The 20,824-nt window shown below is 52.4% G+C and overlaps 1 protein-coding gene across 15 annotated transcripts in view; it reads left to right on the forward strand.

The window, feature by feature from the left end:
- Window positions 1-20,824, forward strand: part of LOC105488882 (growth arrest specific 8) — a 34,853-nt gene that overhangs the window by 12,043 nt on the left and 1,986 nt on the right. For 4 of the 15 annotated variants that reach the window (XM_071083716.1, XM_071083717.1, XM_071083707.1 and 1 more), the window contains exons 2-11: window positions 362-448; window positions 3,973-4,170; window positions 6,138-6,344; window positions 9,265-9,319; window positions 10,020-10,225; window positions 10,838-11,005; window positions 11,350-11,436; window positions 14,435-14,644; window positions 17,485-17,639; window positions 20,339-20,404. In XM_071083716.1, coding sequence (XP_070939817.1) covers window positions 434-448; window positions 3,973-4,170; window positions 6,138-6,344; window positions 9,265-9,319; window positions 10,020-10,225; window positions 10,838-11,005; window positions 11,350-11,436; window positions 14,435-14,644; window positions 17,485-17,639; window positions 20,339-20,404 — 1,367 coding nt within the window. In that variant the 5' untranslated portion in view covers window positions 362-433. Of the gene's footprint in view, window positions 1-361; window positions 449-3,849; window positions 4,171-6,137; window positions 6,345-9,264; window positions 9,320-10,019; window positions 10,226-10,837; window positions 11,006-11,349; window positions 11,437-14,434; window positions 14,645-17,473; window positions 18,452-20,338; window positions 20,405-20,824 lie in introns of those variants that run through there. The other 11 variants (XM_071083709.1, XM_024795086.2, XR_011616202.1 and 8 more) reach the window with 10 other exon arrangements.

Consider the following 20,824-nt stretch of genomic DNA (forward strand, 5'->3'; position numbering starts at 1 on the left):
TGATCTTGGCTGACTGCAACCTCTGCCTCCCGGGTTCAAGCGAGTCTTCTGCCTCAGCCTCCCAAGTTCCTGGGACTACAGGCGCCCGCCACCACGCCCGGCTAGGTTTCCTCTCTTTTCTAGAAGGAATGTTCTCCTTCTCGAAAGGAAGGTTTCTCCTTTGTGCTTCTCCAAATGCAACAGCAGGATGTGTGTGTGGTTAAGGGTGGGAACACTCAGGGCAGTGATGTGCTCCAGGTGAGCAGAAGGGCGAGCGGTTCCAGAGCCTTTTCTGCCAAATGTCCCTGGGAGCACATCAGAGCCAGCCAAGAAGGGGAAGCTGTTAGAGTCTCTCTTACTTACTCTATTATCTCCACCAAAGGCACCCAAAAAGAAAGGGAAGAAAGGCAAAGCCAAGGGCACCCCGATTGTGGATGGGCTTGCTCCAGAGGACATGAGCAAGGAGCAGGTAAGCACAGCGGGCTGTGGCCCAGTCCCTGGGTGGGCGTGGGTGGGCGTCACGCATGGCGCCTGCATGAACCTCTCGTGGCTGCACCATTTGTCCATCTCGCCATGTGGATCCACCGTTCTGTCCAGGCCAGAACACCTGCCCCCTGTGGCCCGTGATTCCCATCAGCGGCAGAGCTTTCGAGTACACTGTGTCTTTTCAAAAAGGCAATGAGGCTGTTAAAGAACTTTGTAATAGGCCAGGCGCGGTGGCTCACGCCTGTTATCGCAGCACTTTGGGAGGCCGAGACGGGCGGATCACAAGGTCAGAAGATCGAGACCATCCTGGCTAACACGGTGAAGCCCCGTCTCTACTAAAAATACAAAAAAATTAGTCGGGCGAGGTGGCGGCGCCTGTAGTCCCAGCTACTCGGGAGGCTGAGGCAGGAGAATGGTGTGAACCTGGGAGGTGGAGCTTGCAGTGAGCCGAGATCGCGCCACTGCACTCCAACCTGGGCGACAGAGCGAGACTCCGTCTCAAAAAAAAAAAAAAGAACTTTGTAATAGGGCGGTAGGAATGTGGAAGGACATGTTTTTCTGATCTAAAAGCTATTTTTAATTTCATGTATTCTCCTTCAGTCTTACCGTTTTTTGCACCTGATGTGCATGGACTTATCATAGTACACATACTTAGCATTCTCCTTTATTTTATTTGCCATTAAACATTATCTCAAAAAAGGAAGTTTTTAAAGGAAAGATGATTTACTTAAAATCACATCTGAATCTGATTAATCATTGGTTGTTTTTGATAAAAGTCCCAGCGAGGAGTAACAGCATCAGGGCTGCCTTTTTCTTGTTGCTTATTCTGGGGAGGAGGTGATGCTTTTATAGTTTCTTTGTAGGAGTTAGTTTAAGTCCCTTCTTCATTTGGATGTAGTTAAGGGATACAGAACATAATTATATAATTACAATTTTACCTAAAAGGCTCCTGAAGACGGCAGTGTCTAGCAAGCACGGTGCGCCCTCCGGCCTCTGCCCTGATGGACGACTGCCCGTTGGCACCTGACATGGGACATGAAGACTGTGTCAACTCGGTGTTATTGTTAATCTTACCTTCTTTAGATAGTTGTAAGATAAAAAATCAATACGAAGGAGACTGAAAGAGTCACATGACCTGAAGTTGGAGCTGGGTGGAGGTCCTTGAACAATGGTAAAGAATGGCTTTATTTGACATGCAGGAAAACCATTGGCAGTTTAAGCCAGTGGCTAAGCAGAGAGGTGATGGGGTCAGGTTTGTGTTCTGGAAGATGTGTGGAGCTGCTGGGTGGAGAACGGATTGAACACTGCGTTGTCCCATCGTGTGAGCTGCTGCCCGTCTCCCTGTTTGCTTCCCATTCCTGTGGAGACAGGCCTTGTGGGGCAGGGGCCGTGCAGTCTACTGGGCAGGCCCTTGCACTGTACATTGCACATGGAGCCGCAGACTCAGAGGGCTTCTTCAGGGTCCAGGCAGGTGGGGAGGGATGGGGGCGACCTGGAGACTCCTGCCCCGCAGCAGACGACAGTTTTCGTCAGTTCACTGCGGATTGCCCTGTGGGCCTAGGACTTCAGTGCTGTGTTTTTCTGGTTTTCCAAGAGAAGCTGGACATCTGGATATTTATAAGAAATCTGAATATTGAGTGATGGCAAAATCTCAACACCGTGTGAGCCAAACAGACCAGTCAGAAACCCTGGTTCAGGCTCCGCACAGGAGACACTAAAGGTCTGTGACGTGAAGACATTTGTCACTGTGCTGAGGCACTGCTTGGATTCGGGGGTGCTGTGCCTCCCTCATGTGAACCTAGCCCCCCGCCCGGCATCCTCAGCTCAGAACTCCTCCTGCTGCTCCTTCTTGATTGGTCGTTGTCTTGTCTTCTTTTGAGGTGAGAAATGTGGTTTCCCTGTGGGGAGTGTGGTGTTGAGAAAGAAAAAGGCTTACAGTAAGTGACCCGGGGCTGTGCCCAAAAAGTAACTGATTCTGACGGAGTCTTGCTGTGTCGCTCAGGAGTGCAGTGGCGTGATCTCAGCTCACTGCGCGAACCCGCCTTCCGGGTTCACGCCATTCTGCTGCCTCAGCCTGCCCGGTAGCTGGGACTACAGGCACCCGCCACCACACCCGGCTAATTTTTTTGTATTTTTAGTAGAGATGGGATTTCACCGTGTTAGCCAGGATGGTCTCGATCGCCTGACCTCGTGATCTGCCCGCCTCGGCCTCCCAAAGTGCTGGGATTACAGGCGTGAGCCACCGTGCCTGGCAGTAAACTGATTCTTAAGGGAAATGAGCTCCCAAGAAAGCTGGAAGCCTGTCCTACTTTTTTTTTTTCTATTTGCAGATTCTCAGTTGAACCCTCTTGAGGGTCAGGAGTCTGCTGGTTTTGTGTTTTTTGCTTAACATTATATCTTTAGAGGTGAATTTTTTTCATTTAGCATTATCATATGAATTTGTTTCAATGCTGCTACATCATTTGCCTGTATATGTTTTGTGTTAATGTGATATTTCTCCTAGTTGATATGTTCTAATTTGCCAACCATTTCCATATTTATTTATTTATTTTTTTAGAGACAGGGTCCTGCTCTGTCACCCAGGTGGAGTGCAGTGATGTGATCATGGCTCACTGCAGCCTCGACCTCCCAGGTTCAAGCAATCCTCCTATCTCAGTCTTCTGAGTAGCTGGGACTATAGGCACGTGCCACCACTCCTGGCTAATTTTTTTTTTTTTTTTTTTTTTTTGTAGTGACGGGGTTTTGCCATGTTGCCTGGGCTGGTCAACTCTGGGTCTCAAAAGATCCTCCCACTTTGGCCTCCCAGAGTGGCAGGAGCCACCATGCCTGGCTGTTTGTGTATTTTTTGAGACAGAGTCTCACTCTGTTACCCAGGCTTGAGTGTAGTGGCATGATCGTAATTAACTGCAGCCTCAGCCTCCTGAGCTTAAATGACTCTCCCCCCTCAGCTTTCCCAGTAGCTGAGACTATAGGTGCCATCATGCTTGGTGAATTCAAAAAAAATTTTGCAGAGATGAGGACTTGCTATGTTGCCCAAGCTGGTCTTAGACTCTTGGGCTCAAGGGATCCTTCCACCTCGGCCTCCCAGAGTGCTGGGGTTACAGGCGAGAGCCACTGTGCCTAGCTCATTTCCCTGTTTAAACTGGTCTTAGATTATTTCCTTTTCGATATTTTTGCTGTTGTAATAATGGTGTGGGTAATATCTTTGAGCAAGATGTTCTTATATTTCTTTTGAGAAATTTCTTAGGCATAAATTCTCAGGAATGGATGAAAGGATATAGTTATTTTATGATTATTGGTCAAATTGAAGAGAATTCTTCCATTTGCTGAATGTATTCTGTCTCTGGAGCTTCCTAGCCTTATATTTTAACTTTTTACGTTCAGCTGTTTATTTTTAGGTGAAATTGAGTCCTCCCTCTTTCTTCCTTGCCTTTCTTCGGCCACACGCCCCTTTGCCGTGCATGGGCCCCTGCTCAGTGCCTCACCTGACCCACTGCACCTAGCCAGGTGGAGGAGCATGTCAGCCGCATCCGGGAGGAGCTGGACCGCGAGCGAGAGGAGCGAAACTACTTCCAGCTGGAGCGGGACAAGATCCACACCTTCTGGGAGATCACACGGAGGCAGCTGGAGGAGAAGAAGGCTGAGCTGCGGAACAAAGACCGGGAGATGGAAGAAGCTGAGGAGAGGCACCAGGTGGAGATCAAGGTGAGTGGGGCCAGCCTCCCTGTGGCCACGTGGTCACCACACAGCTGCAGAGGAGCTGGACCCAGTGAGGGTGCAGGTGGGACATTTTCTGTTCTTGGCTTTAGGAGTCACAGCCCTAAAAGTGTTTTTTATAAAAGGCTGAGGGAGAAAACCTGCAGGTCCTGAGGGTTTAAAATGCAGTTTCCACAACTTGGAGGGAGTATGGGCTCTGGGGGCAGACTGGCCTGTTTGCAACTCATCTCTGCCACTTAGCACCCCATGAGCTGGGGATGCACCTCACCTCCCAGCCTTGGTGTCCTACTCTGTGCCTCAAGTGTACAGGTTTGCATAGGTGAACAGGCATGTGTAGCTGTGTACAGGTGAGGAGGCAGGCAAGTGAGCAGGTGGATGCAAGTGTTGAGGTGTGTGCAGGTGAGGAGGTGTGTGCAGGTGAGGCGTGGGGAGGTGAGCAAGAGGGGCAGATATGTGCAGATGAGGTGTGTGTAGGCGAGCAGGTGTCTACAGGTATGACAGGTGAGGAGGTATAGTACAGGTATGGTGCAGGGGACCAGGTGTGTACAGGAGGGTACAGGTGAGGTGTACAGGTGACCAGGTGTGTACAGGTACGGACAGGTGAGGAGGTGTAGTACAGGTGTGGTGCAGGGGACCAGGTATATACAGGAAGGTACAGGTGAGGAGGTATACAAGTGACCAGGTATGTAAGGGTACGGACAGGTGAAGAGGTGTGGTGCAGGTGACCAGGTCTGTACAGGAATATGCAGGTGAGGGGGTGTGGTACAGGTGACCAGGTGTGTACAGGTATGGATAGGTGAGGAGGTGTGGTGCAGGTGACTAGGTGTGTACAGGTATGGACAGGTGAGGAGGTGTAGTACAGGTGTGGTGCAGGGGACCAGCTATATACAGGAAGGTACAAGTGAGGAGGTATACAAGTGACCAGGTATGTACGGGTGCGGACAGGTGAAGAGGTGTGATACAGGTGTGGTGCAGGTGACCAGGTCTGTACAGGAATATGCAGGTGAGGGGGTGTGGTACAGGTGACCAGGTGTGTACAGGTATGGATAGGTGAGGAGGTGTGGTGCAGGTGACTAGGTGTGTACAGTTACGGACAGGTGAGGTGTGGTACAGGTGTGGTGCAGGTGAGCAGGAGTGTACAGGTGTGTACAGGTGAGGAGGTGTGGTACAGGTGACCAGGTGTGTACAGGAATATGCAAAGTGAGGAGGTGTGGTAGAGGTGAACAGGTGTGTATAGGTACAGACAGGTGAGGAGGTGTGGTACAGGTGTGGTGCAGGTGAGTAGGAGTGTGCAGGTATGTACAGGTGAGGGGTGGTACAGGTGTGGTACAGGTGACCAGGTGTGTACAGGTATGGACAGGTGAGGAGGTGTGGTGCAGGTGACCAGGTGTGTACAGGTACGGACAGGTGAGGAGGTGTGGTACAGGTGTGGTGCAGGTGACCAGGTGTGTACAGGAAACGCAAGGTGAGGAGGTGTGGTACAGGTGTGATACAGGTGACCAGGTGTGTACAAGAATGTGCAGGTGAGGAGGTGTACAGGTGTGGTGCAGGTGACCAGGTCTGTACAGGTACGGACAGGTGAGGAGGTGTGGTACAGGTGTGCAGGTGAGCAGGAGTGTACAGGTATGTACAGGTGAGGTGTGGTACAGGTGACCAGGTGTGTACAGGAATGTGCAGGTGAGGAGGTGTGGTAGAGGTGAACAGGTGTGTACAGGTATGGACAGGTGAGGAGGTGTGGTACCGGTGCAGTGCAGGTGAGTCGGAGTGTACAGGTATGTACAGGTGAGGAGGTGAGGTACAGGTGTGGTTCAGGTGACCAGGTATGTACAGGAATGTGCAGGTGAGGAGGTGTATAGATGTGGTACAGGTGACTGGTGTGTACAGGTATGGACAGGTGAGGAGGTGTGGTATAGGTGTGGTGCAGGTGAGCAGGTGGTACTCCCTTTGCCCTGCAGGTGTACAAGCAGAAAGTGAAGCACCTGCTGTATGAGCACCAGAACAACCTGACTGAGATGAAGGCTGAGGGCACCGTAGTCATGAAGCTGGCACAGAAGGAGCACCGCACACAGGAGGGTGTGCTGCGCAAGGACATGCGGGCACTGAAGGTGGAGCTCAAGGAGCAGGAGCTGGCCAACGAGGTGGTGGTGAAGAACCTACGGCTGGTAGGTGTGGCGGGGGCACGTGGAGGCTGACAGGTGGTTGGGACGGCGAGCCTAGTGCTGCATGAACTCCTGTTTATTCAACAGCAACTGGGAATTCATGTTTTTGTGTAAGACCTTCTGCATTTTTGCAATTTGTTGAAATTTTTTTTTAAAGCATGCATCCAAACAAACTCCATTTTGGGACCAAGTACACAATTCTGTTTCAGATCTCAGCAAAAAATTGACGTCCCTGAAGAAAAAAATCCAGCTTAGGATCTTTCATGTGCTGCTGACACCTGATACCCAGAGACTTTTCCTAGGGAATAGCGTCAGATGCATTTAGTAGAATGCAAACCAACCATTAAAATATCCAGTGTGTTGACTCCTGGGCAGCTGTGACAGTTTGTCACACAAGCTGGTCTGATTTTTAGTTTTGAGGCGGGGGGTTTCCAGGGCAGCACTAAATTCATTTGTGCACCTGGTTGAGTGACTCACACCCGTAATCCCAGCACTTGGGAGGGTTAGGTGGGAGAATTGGTTGAGGCCAATAGTTTGAGACTAGCTTGGGTGAAATAGTTGAACAATAGTTGAACCCCATGTCTAAAAATTAAAAAACCATTAACTGGTGTGGCAGCTCATGCCGATAGTTTCAGCTACTTGGGAGGCTGAGGCGGAGGGTCTCTAGAGCTCAGAAAGTCAAGGCTGTAGTGAGCTAGGATTGCGCCTCTGCACTCCAGCCTAGGTGACAGAATGAGACAAAACAAAAAGGAAAGAACTTACTGGCTGAGTGTCCATTAGCTGCTAGGTCCTGATCTGATCTCTGACAAAATGCCTGCCCGACTGGGTCTGCTGGTCTGGAAAGGAGAGACAACAGGTGAGCTGGAAGACAAAATAAATGTGTCAGATACAACAGAGTATCTGGTGGGGAAGAGTGCTACAGAAGGAGCAAAGTGGGGAGAGGTGGGGTGCAGTTTTGTACAAGTAGGTGACCAGCTGGGAGAGGGGATGGGCCAGTGGGAAGGCCCAGAGTAACAAGGAGGAGAACGCTGGGGGAGAGGGGTCAGAGCTTGTCCGCCTTGAAAGCTGTGTGAGGAGTGGGACTTTGACCCTGGGGGAGTTGATTGCCCCCTGAGAACCTGGGCAGAGGAGAGTCATGTCTGACTAAGGTTCTTCCTGGCTGCTGGGTTGAGGAGACTTTCTTAACACATTTGCCTCATGCCTGGAAGCAGTCCAGCCTCAACTGAATCTGGAAGAAACTTGGTGACATTGCTGACTTTGCAGCAAAGCATAAGAGTGCTGAAGTCTTGAACCCTCCAGAATTATCTGGTCTTAACCCAGGTCCTGGATTTGGTATTGTTACAGAATCAGAGTTTCCTGTTGGGTAAAAATACGGCTTTAGGCCAGGTGTGGTGGCTCACACCTGTAATCCCAGCGCTTTGGGAGGCCGAGGCGGGCGGATCACGAGGTTGGGAGTTTGAGACCAGCCTGACCAACTTGGCAAAACCCTGTCTCTACTAAAAATACAAAAATTGGCCAGGCATGGTGGCGCGCGCCTGTAATCCAAGCTACTTGGGACGCTGAGGCAGAAGAATCGCTTGAACCTGGGAGACGGATGTTGTGGTGAGCCGAGATCGTGCCACTGCACTCCAGCCTGGGCAACAGAGTGAGAATCTGTCTCAAAAAAAAGAAAGATTGCTGCTTTAAAAATAATTGGCCGGGTGCGATGGCTCACGCCTGTAATCCCAGCACTTTGGGAGGCTGAGGCGGGCGGATCACAAGGTCCGGAGAGCGAGACCACCCTGGCTAACACGGTGAAACCCCGTCTCTACTAAAAATACAAAAAAATTAGCTGGGCGTGGTGGCGGGCGCCTGTAGTCCCAGCTACTCGGGAGGCTGATGCAGGAGAATGGCGTGAACCTGGGAGGCGGAGCTTGCAGTGAGCCGAGATGGCGCCACTGCACTCCAGCCTGGGTGACAGAGCGAGATTCCGTCTCAAAAAAAAAAAAAAATTTAATTTTTTATGCAAAATTTTAATATATAATGTTTATTTAAATATAATATATAATAATTGCTTATTTAAAAAAATATATATTTATTTTTAGAGATGAAGTCTCACTCTGTCTCCAGGCTGCAGTGCAATGGTACAGTCGTAGCTCACTGCAGCGTCGAACTCCTAGTCTCAAGTGATCCTTCTGCCTTAGCCTCCCAAGTAGCTGGGACTATAGATATGAGCCACCACACCCACCTCATCTTTTTTTTTTTTTGAGATGGAGTTTTGCTCTTGTTGCCCAGGCTGGAGTGCAGTGGTGTAATCTGAGTTCACCACAACCTCCGCCTCCTGGATTCAAGCGATTCTCCTGCCTCAGCCTCCCGAGTAGCTGGGATTACAGGCGTGTGCCACCACGCCCAGCTAATTTTGTATTTTTAGTAGAGATGGGGTTTCTCTATGTTGGTCAGGCTGGTCTCGAACTCCCGACCTCAGGTGGTCGGCCCACCTCGGCCTCCCAAAGTGCTGGGATGACAGGTGTGAATACTTTGAAAATGCTGCTTTAGGCAGCAGTGCAGCAGGTTGGAAACTACACACGGCACCTGGAGAGATCCCACGGCTCTGTGTGGATGTGGCTGCTGCTCTCCAGGCTGTGGGATGGTTTGGTAAGGGAACCAAGCTGGGTTCAGTGCTCATGACGTCTGTTCATGTTCTCTCAAGCTTAGAGGCGACTTTAGTTGAGGGAGGTGAGTTAGGAAGTGTGCAGGTGAAGAAAACCGTGTTACTCTGGGCATATTTCATGAACCTGGAGGTGAGGGGAACCCAGTAGCCAGCAGCAAAATGGGGTTTGTTGGGCTGGGTTTTTCATGGAGGTGAGGAACAGGGTCAGCCTAAAGGGAGCGGGCTTGCCTCTATGTCTGGCTGTCCAGTAACAGCCTCTTTTCACCTGTGCAGAAACACACCGAGGAGATCACCAAGATGCGGAATGATTTTGAGAGGCAAGTTCGAGGTCAGTTTCCCATGTGCTCATTGTGTAGGACGGTGCCAGAGACACCCTCCCCGCCCCTCCTCCATCCGAAGAATTTACCTCCAGAGCTTGTTAACTCAGGGAACAAAAACTAGATTAAAACAGCCCAGGCATGCAAGAGAAAGAATGTGGAAGTTTCCAAGGCCAGTAGACCCACTCAGAATCCCGGAACAACCTATTTCCATGTGCGTTTGGGAGGTTGTGATTACCACACACTTGCCCACTCCTAGCTAAAATCAGTAGTTATCAGCAGGTGGCAGCTATTCAGTCCCATGGGCAGCATTTTTAAAATAGTCTTCTCCATGGCTCCTGGTCTGAGAAGGCTCCAATTTCAGCAGTCTGTTTTACTCATAAAGGCTGATAGTCTGGCTGGATGGCCACACAGGCCTTGCTTACTGCTCACTGGGGTCAGCTGACATGCAGCTGTTGGCACCCCCAGTGCAGGGAGCGATTAGCAATGCCTGTCGCTGGCAAAGGCAGGCCGACAGTGGTGTGTGTGCTGAGTAGGAGCAGCAGCAGAAAACACTCAGTCTAAGCCCCTCTGTTCTCTTGCAGAGCTTGCTTGCAAAGCTGTTCTGACCACAATGGGCGTTTTGGGCCCCTGTTTACAGGCTGCATGTTCTGTAGCCATAGGGGCACCACTTCTTCCTCTGCCAAGCTGCTGTTTGCTGCTGCCTTTCAGAAATTGAGGCCAAGTATGATAAGAAGATGAAGATGCTGAGGGACGAGCTCGACCTGCGGAGAAAGACTGAGCTCCACGAAGTGGAGGAGAGGAAGAACAGCCAGATCAACACGCTGATGCAGCGCCACGAGGAGGCCTTCACCGACATCAAGAACTACTACAATGACATCACCCTCAACAACCTGGCCCTCATCAACTCCCTCAAGGTGCTGCGCGTGGGGTGGGCTGGGGAGACACACTCTGCCTGTCCTAGAATGTGGGCTGCAGAGTCCTGGGGATCCAGACCCCAGCTCTCCACCCCAACACCCCCGATACTTTTTATAGGATTATTTGACAATGCCCTTCTCATATCCTTAATTGAAATTCCTAAATAATGCAACCTATCGCTATCTATTGTTAAAAGCAGTCAGGATATTGCCCTCACCCTAGTGCGGAGGGGGAAGTAATCAAGTGTATTCTGATTTGTAAAAGCTCGGGTGGAACTGCAGCGAGTGACATGATGTGGCCGGAGTGGATGAGTGTCATCGTCACTACATGCTGGCAGTGACAGGACTTCCTACAGTAGACAGCGGCCCTTGGTGGAATCTTGAATAAAGTGTAGTCCCTCAGTGTGCATGGAAGCTGCATTCCCAGAAAACTCCGAATACGTTGAAGCTGCAGAAATACTGTTTATACATAGAACAGGTCTAGGTGCTAGCATGCCTGAGGCTGGCAGGATCTGGTGATGGGCAGGAGAGCACCCAGCTCTCACCCTGCAGGCCACAGCCCCTTTGGTTCTGCCTGCTGAGCCCCTGCTGGGCCTGTGCTTGTGCCTGCAGGAGCAGATGGAGGACATGCGGAAGAAGGAGGACCACCTGGAGAGGGAGATGGCAGAGGTGTCTGTGCAGAACAAGCGCCTGGCAGACCCTCTCCAGAAGGCTCGGGAGGAGATGAGCGAGATGCAGAAGCAGCTCGCCAACTACCAGAGGGACAAGCAGATCTTGCTTGTGAGTTTCCTGCTGGATTCCTCTCCCTCCTTGGCATGAGTTAGCCTAGACTCAGGAGGAAGGAGCATCACAGGGGCAGGAAGGGAGACGGGGGAGGCCTGCATTTCTCCTTTTTCTGCCTTGTGTTCTCCTGGGGAAAGTAAAGTCTGGGGGTGTTTTGGAGACAAGGCCCTCATCTTCCACCGTGTACTACTGACCTGCCTTGATGGGGCTCAGCTGCTTGTGTCCTGGAACCATGTCTTTCTGGTGATGATTTTTGGCCTTGCCATCTCCCAGGAGCCTGTGTTACTTGGATGACTGTGAATCTTGAATACTTTCTGTCCCCTACTCCGTTTTTCCTCCAGTGCACAAAAGCCCGTTTGAAAGTCACAGAGAAAGAGCTGAAAGACCTTCAGTGGGAGCATGAAGTGTTAGAGCAGCGGTTCACCAAGGTGAGTGGGCACCAGGCTGGCCCTGCAGCCGGGGGTGGCACCCCTGCTAGCCAGGGACGGGGCTCTCCTTGTGGCCCTGGCCCCTGGACCAGCTTCAGATACCTTGGCCAGGTTTTTGGGTTCTGAAGCTGGGGGCCCTATTCCCTGTAACTAATTCCACAGCTTCTAAGAGGCAAAAACCTTTGGCCTATTCCGCATGCATATCCTGCAGAAGGCCTGAGGTCTCATGGGGAGCAGATCACACATGACTTTCGGCCCCTCAAGCGCTCACCTCTCAAAGCACATGAGGGATGCCTGGCTCCTGCAGCAACTCTTTTCTTCCATGGGTTTATGTTTCTAAGTGCTAACCTATTACCTTCTCATTGTAAAGAAGTCATGGGGTCTTAAGTGTAAGTGAAAATGAGCCTCCAGCTCCTCACGCTGGCGAGTTTTATGAGCTCCCTTCCAGGTTTCCTGCATGCTCTAGTGTGGATGTGACTGTGTGTGTTATGAACACGGGATCAGGCCATAAGCACAAGTTGCTTTTTAATCTCACAGTGTATCAGGCTGCACACAGGAAGCCGTTTCATCCTTTTCACAGTCACGTGGTGCTGCATTTCATGAATGTTTGATCATTTAGCTGACTCCCCTCTGTTTCTAATCCTCTGCTGTTATAAGCATTGCTGCCTCGATCCTTTTAAATTTGTCTTTGTGCACTTGTGTGAGATTGCTTCTTAGGAAAGCCAGTTCCTAGCAGTGGGATTGTTGGGTCTGAGGGGTCTGTGTTGAGGGTTCTGATCTGTCCAGAGGGCTGCTCTGAGTCACACACCTGCCAGGGTGCGGAGGGGCCGTCTCCATCCTCAGCTGCACCAGATCTGACAGGTTTAAACCTTTGCAGAAGAGTCTGGGGGGAAAACATTTCATTTTGTGTGCCCTTCCGAGATTGCCAGTGAGTGGTAGGGATGCTTGGTCCTGTCTTTGTCCCTCAAAGAGACTCCTTGCCTCTGTTGAGTTTCAAAGTTCTGGCCAAGGACCAATCCTTGCACCATGGGGCCCTCAAGGCTTTGTGTGTGGTGTGCGTGGCCAGATCATCTTATCTTGAGCTGCAGTTACCTGTGCTGTTTGTGTTCTCTAGCCTAACTGAAATTCATGAACACAAACGGTTGTAGTGGGATTCGCCCCTCGGAAACATCCCATCTGTCGGAGACACCTCAGGTCCTACCTGATGTGCATTGCTAGGCTGTGCCGACTCTTGGCACCTAAGGGAAGGGTGCCCCAGTGAGACTCTGAGGACTGCTGTGTTAGGGGCCCTTCCTCCTCCCTGTGAGTTTTGAGGTGGACGTTACTGGGAAGAGGAGAGCAGAGACGTGCCTGGTCTGGAGTCTTGTTCCCTGCCGTATTTTCTTCCATTTGAATGTGGTTCCTGACAGTGTCAAAGTCCATGTCTCTTCCTAGAGAACTGGGAGCTCAAATTTGTCAGCAAAATTTAGAGACCAAAGGCACTTACTTATTTATTTTTATTTTTTGAGATGGAGTCTTACTCCATCGCCAGGCTGGAGTGCCGTGGCGCGATCTCGGCTCACTGCAACCTCCGCCTTCTGGGTTCAAGTGATTCTCCTGCCTCAGCCTCCTGGGTAGCTGGGACTACAGGTGCCCACCACCATGCCCGGCTAATTTTTTGTATTTTTAGTAGAGACGGGGTTTTACCATGTTAGCCAGGATGGTCTCGATATCTTGACCTTGCGATCCGCCCGCCTCAGCCTCCCAAAGTGCTGGGATTACAGGCATGAGCCACCGCGCCCGGCCCAAAGGCACTTACAATCCACGTGCCTGCGGACAGGGAATTGGATTTAAGCAAATCTGGGGAATTCTAATTAACAGCAGTTAGAAGGGGTACAGGGCCAGGTGCTGTCTTGGAGGTGCTCCACGTATCACAGGTCGTGCTTTGAAAAAAGCTGCAGTATTTTAGCATGATCCTGTTTTCTTCCAAACAGTCATAAATGTTTTTACATGTACAGAGAACATTCTGGAAGGGGTCACACCAAGTGTTCACAATGGTGGGTGGCCTCTGGGAACTGGGGTTAAGGGTGTTAACTTTTTTTTTTTTTGAGATGGAGTTTCGCTCTTGTTGCTCAGGCTGGAGTACAATGGCGTGATCTTGGCTCACTGCACCCTCCACCTCCTGGACTCAAGCGATTCTCCTGCCTCAGCCTCCCAAGTAGCTGGGATTACAGGCGCTTGCCACCATGCCCAGCTAATGTTTGGTATTTTTGATAGAGATGGGGTTTTACTATGTTGGCCAGGTTGGTCTTGAACTCCTGACCTCAGGTGATCCACCCACCTCACCCTCCCGAAGTGCTGGGATTGCAGGCGTGAGCCACTGCGCCCTGCTCAGGGTGTTCACTTTTTTATAGTCTTCAACCAGGTCTAGATTTTTTTTAGAAAGTGCAATTAATAAGTAGAAGAATTAGGAGGTAAAAAAGAACAGTCTTACTGGCCGGCAGGCAGCTGGCTCCAAGGCCATGCTCCAGATCCGCCATTTGTGGGGCGGACAGCACCTGTCCTGTGATGCCAGGATCTGGGGCCGGCCAAGGGAGCACATCCTCCAAGGGGTTCCACCTGCAAGCTCTGCCTGCCGGATGCCCTGGATCTCACATCTCACCTGAGCCCACAGCCCTCATTCGGGCAGGACTGGCCTCGGCCACCCATGGAGCAGCTTTCAGGGTGGGGCTGCTCCAGCTCTCGCCGGGACACTCACGGCTTGCAGAGACACCTTCCTGAGAGGAGAGCTCGTGCCGACGTTTTTCTCCTGCCTTCCACTGTGTGGCGGCTATACAGAGGGCCAGGGTGCAGGCAGTGTGGACCACACCCCGGTGCTGTGGGAGTGGGCGCTATTGGAAAGCCACCTCCCATAGAAGCAGCGTGTTCCAGGCAGGTGCAGAGGTGGGAGGCAGCGTCTTGCCAGCGAGATGTCCCCAAGTGAGGGGCCTCATCGCCCATCCCAGCGCTGTCCCTGCAGGTGCAGCAGGAGCGGGACGAGCTCTACCGGAAGTTCACTGCAGCCATCCAGGAGGTGCAGCAGAAGACAGGCTTCAAGAACCTGGTGCTAGAGCGCAAGCTACAGGCTCTGAGCGCTGCTGTGGAGAAGAAGGAGGTGCAGTTCAACGAGGTCCTGGCTGCCTCTAACCTGGACCCCGCAGCCCTGACGCTGGTGTCCCGCAAGCTTGAGGTAGGCCCTAGACAGGCTCCTGGCCCCAGTGGGCGGCCTCTTCCGTGTGGCAAGGGTCTTCAGTTCTGTGCTGTTCCCCCTCGGACGGGCACAGAGACCCCTGGTTAACCACTGGGCAGGGGCAGTCATGGGTTTCCTGTGACGTGAGGACAGAGCGGGCTGCCGTAGGCATGGGTGCCTCTCGCCATCTGCACCGGCAGCCTCTTCTCACAGTTCTGCTCAAGTCTCTCTCGGATCTTCCCTTGCCCCTGTGTGACCTCATGGTGACTCCTAACCTCTGAGCCTCTGCCCACTCCAATTCTCGGGTCTGGCTCATCTGAGCACGCAAGGCTCTAGTCATCTGAGTGCAGCCTGAGGATGGCCTTGGGAGTGGAAAAGCCACTCTTGGAACCTCTGTGGGCCTGAGCTCGTCGTTGGTGGTAACAGACCCAGACACAGGCCTGGAGGATGGCGGTACTTCCTGAGCTCTCAGCCCAGGGCACCGCATCCTGGGACAGAGATGGTACCGGGAGGCCCTGAGATGGGCTGGTTTAGGACATGGACAGTTACGGATACGGTAAGTGCGGGGCCGTGGGAGCCTGGGTAGCCTGACCCCACCTTTGCAGGTACTGGGGACATGAAGTCTAAGCAGGGCCCAGAACATTCCCTCGTTCTGTGTCACAGTTATTTATGGTGCTGCTCTGCTAGGGTGTCCCGGGCATGGGCGAGGGCAGTAAAGAAAGCAGATGAGGCCTGGGCCCCCCACAGGGAGAAACAGCATCAGCTGGAGGATCAGGAGGAGGCTGGAGCCTGCAACTGCCTCACAGGTGGTCTCTTACCTGTGTCCAGCTTGTGGACCTGGGCCTTGCCTCTGTTCCCTGGACCTCGTTGGGAGAAGTCACAGAAGGAACAGGATACAGGGCAAAGGGTCTTTGACTGACACTGGAATCCTGGCCAGGTGAGGCCAGGCCTGTGGCTTCCTCGCGGCCCTCCAAGTTGGATGACATGTGCCCCTGGCCCAGCTGCTGCCCCTGAGCTGGAAACAGCTGGTCTTGAAGCCTCTACCAACAGCCCCAGCACAGGGAGGCTGGGTTGTCAGAGATGCAGCCTTTGGGGCCGCAGGGTACCCGTCTGTCTTTGTGCTGGACTCGTCCTTCAGTGAAACAGATGCCTGGGACATAGGCTTGAGGCTTCCTCACTGTCTGGGGAAGCATCTTTTATCCCGAGAACTATCACAGATAGCATTTTTGTTTGTTTGTTTTCAAGACTAAGTGTTGCTCTGTTGCCCAGGCTGGAGTGCAGTGGCGTGATCTTAGCTCACTGCAGCCTCTCCCTCCCAGGTTCCAGTGGTTCTCGTGCCTCATCCTCCTGAATACCTGGGATTACAGGCATGTGCCACCACGCCCGGCTAATTTTTGTATTTTTAGTAGAGATGGAGTTTCACCATGTTGGTTAAGCTGGTCTTGAACGCCTGACCTCAAGTGATTCGCCCGCCTTGGCCTCCCAAAGTGCTGGGATTACAGGCGTGAGCACCGTGCCCGGCCCCAGATGGCTTTTTTTTTTTTTTTTTGTAAATTATTTTATTTCTTCCTTGATGATTTAGAGGGACTATATTTAAACCAGTAAAAATAGTTCATACATAATACCTGGCCATTTTCTTCCGAAATCTCTCTCTTTTTTTTTTTTTCCGAGACAGGAGTCTTGCTCTGTCACCCAGTCTGGAGTGCAGTGGCGTGATCTCGGCTCACTGCAACCTCTGCCTTCTGGGTTCAAGCAGTTCTCCTGCCTCAGCCTCCTGAGTAGCTGGGATTACAGGTGCCCGCCGCAGCACCCAGCTAATTTTTTTTAGACGGAATCTCTCTCTGTCGCCCAGGCTGGAGTACAGTGGCGTGATCTCGGCTCACTGCAACCTCCGTGTCCCGGCTTCAAACGATTCTCCTTCCTCAGCCTCCTGAGTAGCTGGGATTACAGGCGTGCACCACCACGCCTGGCAAATTTTGTATTTTTAGTAGAGACGGGGTTTTACCATGTTGGTCATGCTGGTCTCAAACTCCTGACCTCATGACCTGCCCACCTCAGCCTCCCAAAGTGCTAGAATTACAGGTGTGAGCCACTGCGCCTGGCAATTTTTGTATTTTGTTTAGCAGAGATGGGGTTTCACCATGTTGGCCAGGTGGATCTCGGACTCCTCACCTCGTGATCCACCCACTTTGGCCTCCTAGAGTGCTGGGATTACAGGCGTGAGCCACCACGCCTGGATACCTGGCCATTTTCTAACCAGTTGAGTAATTTGTTGCACAATAAGCTACCTCACGTCTTTCAGCAAGAAATACATTACATTTGAGTAGTAAAGACATTACATAATGAATTAGGACACAATTAAAATTTGCTTTAAATATTTCTTTGGGGGAGAGGATGCCACACTTCTACTCAATGAAGAGAAACATTTTATAGTCCAGAGGTCTTGTGTTTTTTTAACACCTATGATGCCATGAATTCATCGGAAAGAGGTTCCAGCAGCTTGGGCTCCTTCCCGTTGATTCTCACAAAGCTGCTTCTCTGGGTGGAGCAGGCTGGCGCTTCAGTTGAACCCACGTACCTTTCTCTTCGGTTTCTTTCTTCTTCTGATCATTTTCCTTCACACATTTCAGGAAGCTGTCTCGGCTCTTAGAGTGCTCAGTGTGCTCAGTACACACCTTAATTCTCTCAGCAAGAATCTTGCCCTTGTTTGTTTACAACAACGCCAGCAGCGTGCTGGGGAACACTGCAGACTCCCCAGTTCAGCCATGGCAGCACTTGTGGGGCTTCCTTTTTGAACAGTACCCATTCCCTTGATGTCTGCAGTATCAGCTTTCTTACAGATTCGCATATACGTGGCCAGAGGAACAACTCTGTTTTCTAAAAAGCCGGAGAACGTGTATCGGGTGCCTCTCCTCTTTCCCTTTGTGTTTGTCATTTGGGCGAATTACTGGAAGATGGTGGTTCCAGCCGCAAGGCCACAGATGGCGTTTTTAAGGTGATTGGTCCACATGCAGTTCAGCTGAACACAAATCCATGTGCTCATCGCTGACACCAGGCCAAGGGTTAACCTCATTCAAGTCAACTAATCTCTTTTTTTTTCCTGCGAGTCTCGCTGTGTCGCCCAGGCTGGAGTGCAGTGGCACAGTCATAGTAGTGAGCCCCTCGCTGAGCCGCCCTGGGGGCACCCAGGTGTTGGACAGATGCAGGACTGGGCTGAAAAGGCTGGTTCTGAAAGGCCCGTCAGCTGTGCCTTTGAGTTTCGGGCCAGTTGGGAACTATGGAAGGGCTGGGCAGGGGGAACCACATCAGAGCCCACTCTGCTGCTGATGGGGAGCACAGGGCTGGCGGGGCTGGGTGGGGCCAGCACACAGTGGGGACAGGCAGAGGGTTTAAGAACCACCAGGAGGCTGAGTCCACAGGTGGGGCTGGGAGGGGCCGAGGTGACTTGGTGTTCACACATGGGGGAACCATGGGTCCTGGCCCAGTGGGTGGTGGTGCCTGTGGGGGACCCTGGTCATCTGGGATGGCCTGGCTCTCAGGGCCTGAGGTAGTAAGGCTGGACAGGAGGGGCCTCACCTGGGCCAGAGGCACTGTGGCCCCCAGACTGAAGACTCATCTTTGCTGGTCTGCTCAGCACTGGGCCCTGTGAGCACAGGCAGGTGAGGGGTCACTGCTGGGAGGCGGGGGAGGTGTGTTTCCAGCTCCTGGCTGAGGGCTGCACCTGGCCTGCTGCTAAGCCACCGCAATGAGGGTGAAGAGAGCAGTCGTGGCCTGTGAGAGTTGTTGCAGCTGCGCCCACGCACCAGGGTGAGGATGGAGCTAAATGTGGGTCAATTCCTTCTTTCCTGGTCATTGTTACCTTGACTTCTAAGTGAGGAATCTTCTGGGGAAATGACAGAGGCCCCCGCAGGGACACTGTTTGCAGACTGGGCAGGTTGGGGTGTGAGGGGGCTGCTGTGTCAGTGGGCAGCAGAGACGGCTCAAAAGGCAGGCTGGGCCCAGCAGTGCCCCACAGGCAGGAGCCCAAGAAGCCCCCTGCCTCACCACGTGGTGAAACCCTTGCCCACATCTGGGTGGGGCCAACGCTGCTGAAGACTATTTGTTTCTGTTACAAAAAAGTGGGATGGCCGGGCGCGGTGGCTCACGCCTGTAATCCCAGCACTTTGGGAGGCCAAGGCGGGCAGATCACAAGGTCAGGGGTTCAAGACCAGCGTGGCCAAGATGGTGAAACCGTCTCTACTAAAAATGCCAAAATTAGCAGGGTATGGTGCCTGTAATCCCAGCTATTTGGGAGGCTGAGGCAGAGAATTCCTTGAACCTGGGAGGCGGAGGTTCCAGCGAGCCTAGATTGCACCACTGCACTCCAGCCTGGGCAACAGGGCGAGACTCTTTTTTTTTTTTTTTTTTTGAGACAGAGTCTCACTCTGTCCCCCAGGCTGGAGTGCAGTGGCGCGATCTCGGCTCACTGCAAGCTCCGCCTCCTGGGTTCACGCCATTCTCCTGCCTCAGCCTCCTGAGTAGCTAGGACTACAGGCGCCCGCCACCGCGCCCGGCTAATTTTTTGTATTTTTTTTTTAGTAGAGACGGGGTTTCACCGTGGTCTCGATCTCCTGACCTTGTGATCCGCCCGCCTCGGCCTCCCAAAGTGCTGGGATTACAGGCTTGAGCCACCGCACCCGGCCGAGACTCCATCTCAAAAAAAAAAAGTGAGATAGTACATTCACAAGCCTTAAGAAATGCAATGTGGCCGGGCGCGGTGGCTCAAGCCTGTAATCCCAGCACTTTGGGAGGCCGAGACGGGTGGATCATGAGGTCAGGAGATCGAGACCATCCTGGCTAACACGGTGAAACCCCGTCTCTACTAAAAAATAAAAAAAAAACTAGCCGGGTGAGGTGGCGGGCGCCTGTAGTCCCAGCTACTCGGGAGGCTGAGGCAGGAGAATGGCGTGGACCCAGGAGGCGGAGCTTGCAGTGAGCTGAGATCCGGCCACTGCACTCCAGCCTGGGCGACAGAGCCAGACTGTCTCAAAAAAAAAAAAAAAAAGAAATGTAATGTAAGCAATATGCGAATGGTGTTTAGTGGCCTGTCTCCACGGTGTGGCTGCACGCTGCCTGCCCTTGCCTCATCTGCATTTCTTGTGTGTCTGGACCGTTTTGGGGTTTTTTTTGAGGTGGTGTCTTGCTCTGTCATCCAGACTAGAGTGCAGTGGCTCAATCTCACCTCCCTGCGACCTCTGTTTCCCAGGTTCAAGCGATTCTCGTGCCTCAGCCTCCTGAGTAGCTGGGATTACACAGGCGCGAGCCACTGTGCCCGGCTACTTTTTGTATTTTTAGTAGAGATGGGGTTTTGCAACGTTGGCCAGGCTGGTCTCAAACTCCTGACCTCAAGTCATCTGCCTTCCTTGGCCTCCCAAACTGCTGGGATCACAGGCGTGAGTGGCTGTGCCTGGTTCGGACTGTTGATGGAGATGCAGGTTGTGTGAGCACAGGCTCCCAGTTCTCTGTTTCTTCCTTGTTGTTTTCTCTCCACCCTTGGAGACCTTTTTCTGCTGATGACCTTGTGTGGATGGATGCATCCATCAAACCAGGCTGCTATTCCCTGGATCTCTGAGGACCCCCACTGGAACCACCAGGCCACCCCCACTGCCTCGGCCAAAAGATGAGTCTCAAACTCCATCACCTCTCTCTCCTCAGGATGTTCTGGAATCGAAGAACAGCACCATCAAGGACCTGCAGTATGAGCTGGCCCGGGTCTGTAAGGTACGGATGTGCCCTGCCCTCCCTCAGGGCCACCCCCTCGGTGCCCAGCCTGTTCTAAATGCAGATGGTCTCAGAGGACCGCACCCATTCCCACTTTGTACCTCGTTTGACAAGGCAGCTGTCACTGTCCCCAGCGGAGAGCATCTGGATTCTGTGTGGTCTGGGGCACAGCACTGTTGTCTAGGCCACATCTCTGCTGGGATGGGTGTGGGGGGGACCTGGACCCTTCCCTGGTCAGCCCCTTCCGCTGGGCAGGGAGTCAGAAGGTGCTGTGCCCACCAGGGAAGGTAACAGACGTCATTCAACAGGGGCAGGGAGGGCGTGAAGAACCTGAGTGGGAAACCCCTAACCAGGGCCCAGAGCCCTCCCAGACCACAGCTCTGCCCTGAGTGTCCCTGCCCTCTGCCTCTGTCTCCTCAT

The sequence above is a fragment of the Macaca nemestrina genome, chromosome 18, assembly GCF_043159975.1.
Source record: "Macaca nemestrina isolate mMacNem1 chromosome 18, mMacNem.hap1, whole genome shotgun sequence".
Classification (NCBI taxonomy): Eukaryota; Metazoa; Chordata; class Mammalia; order Primates; family Cercopithecidae; genus Macaca; species Macaca nemestrina.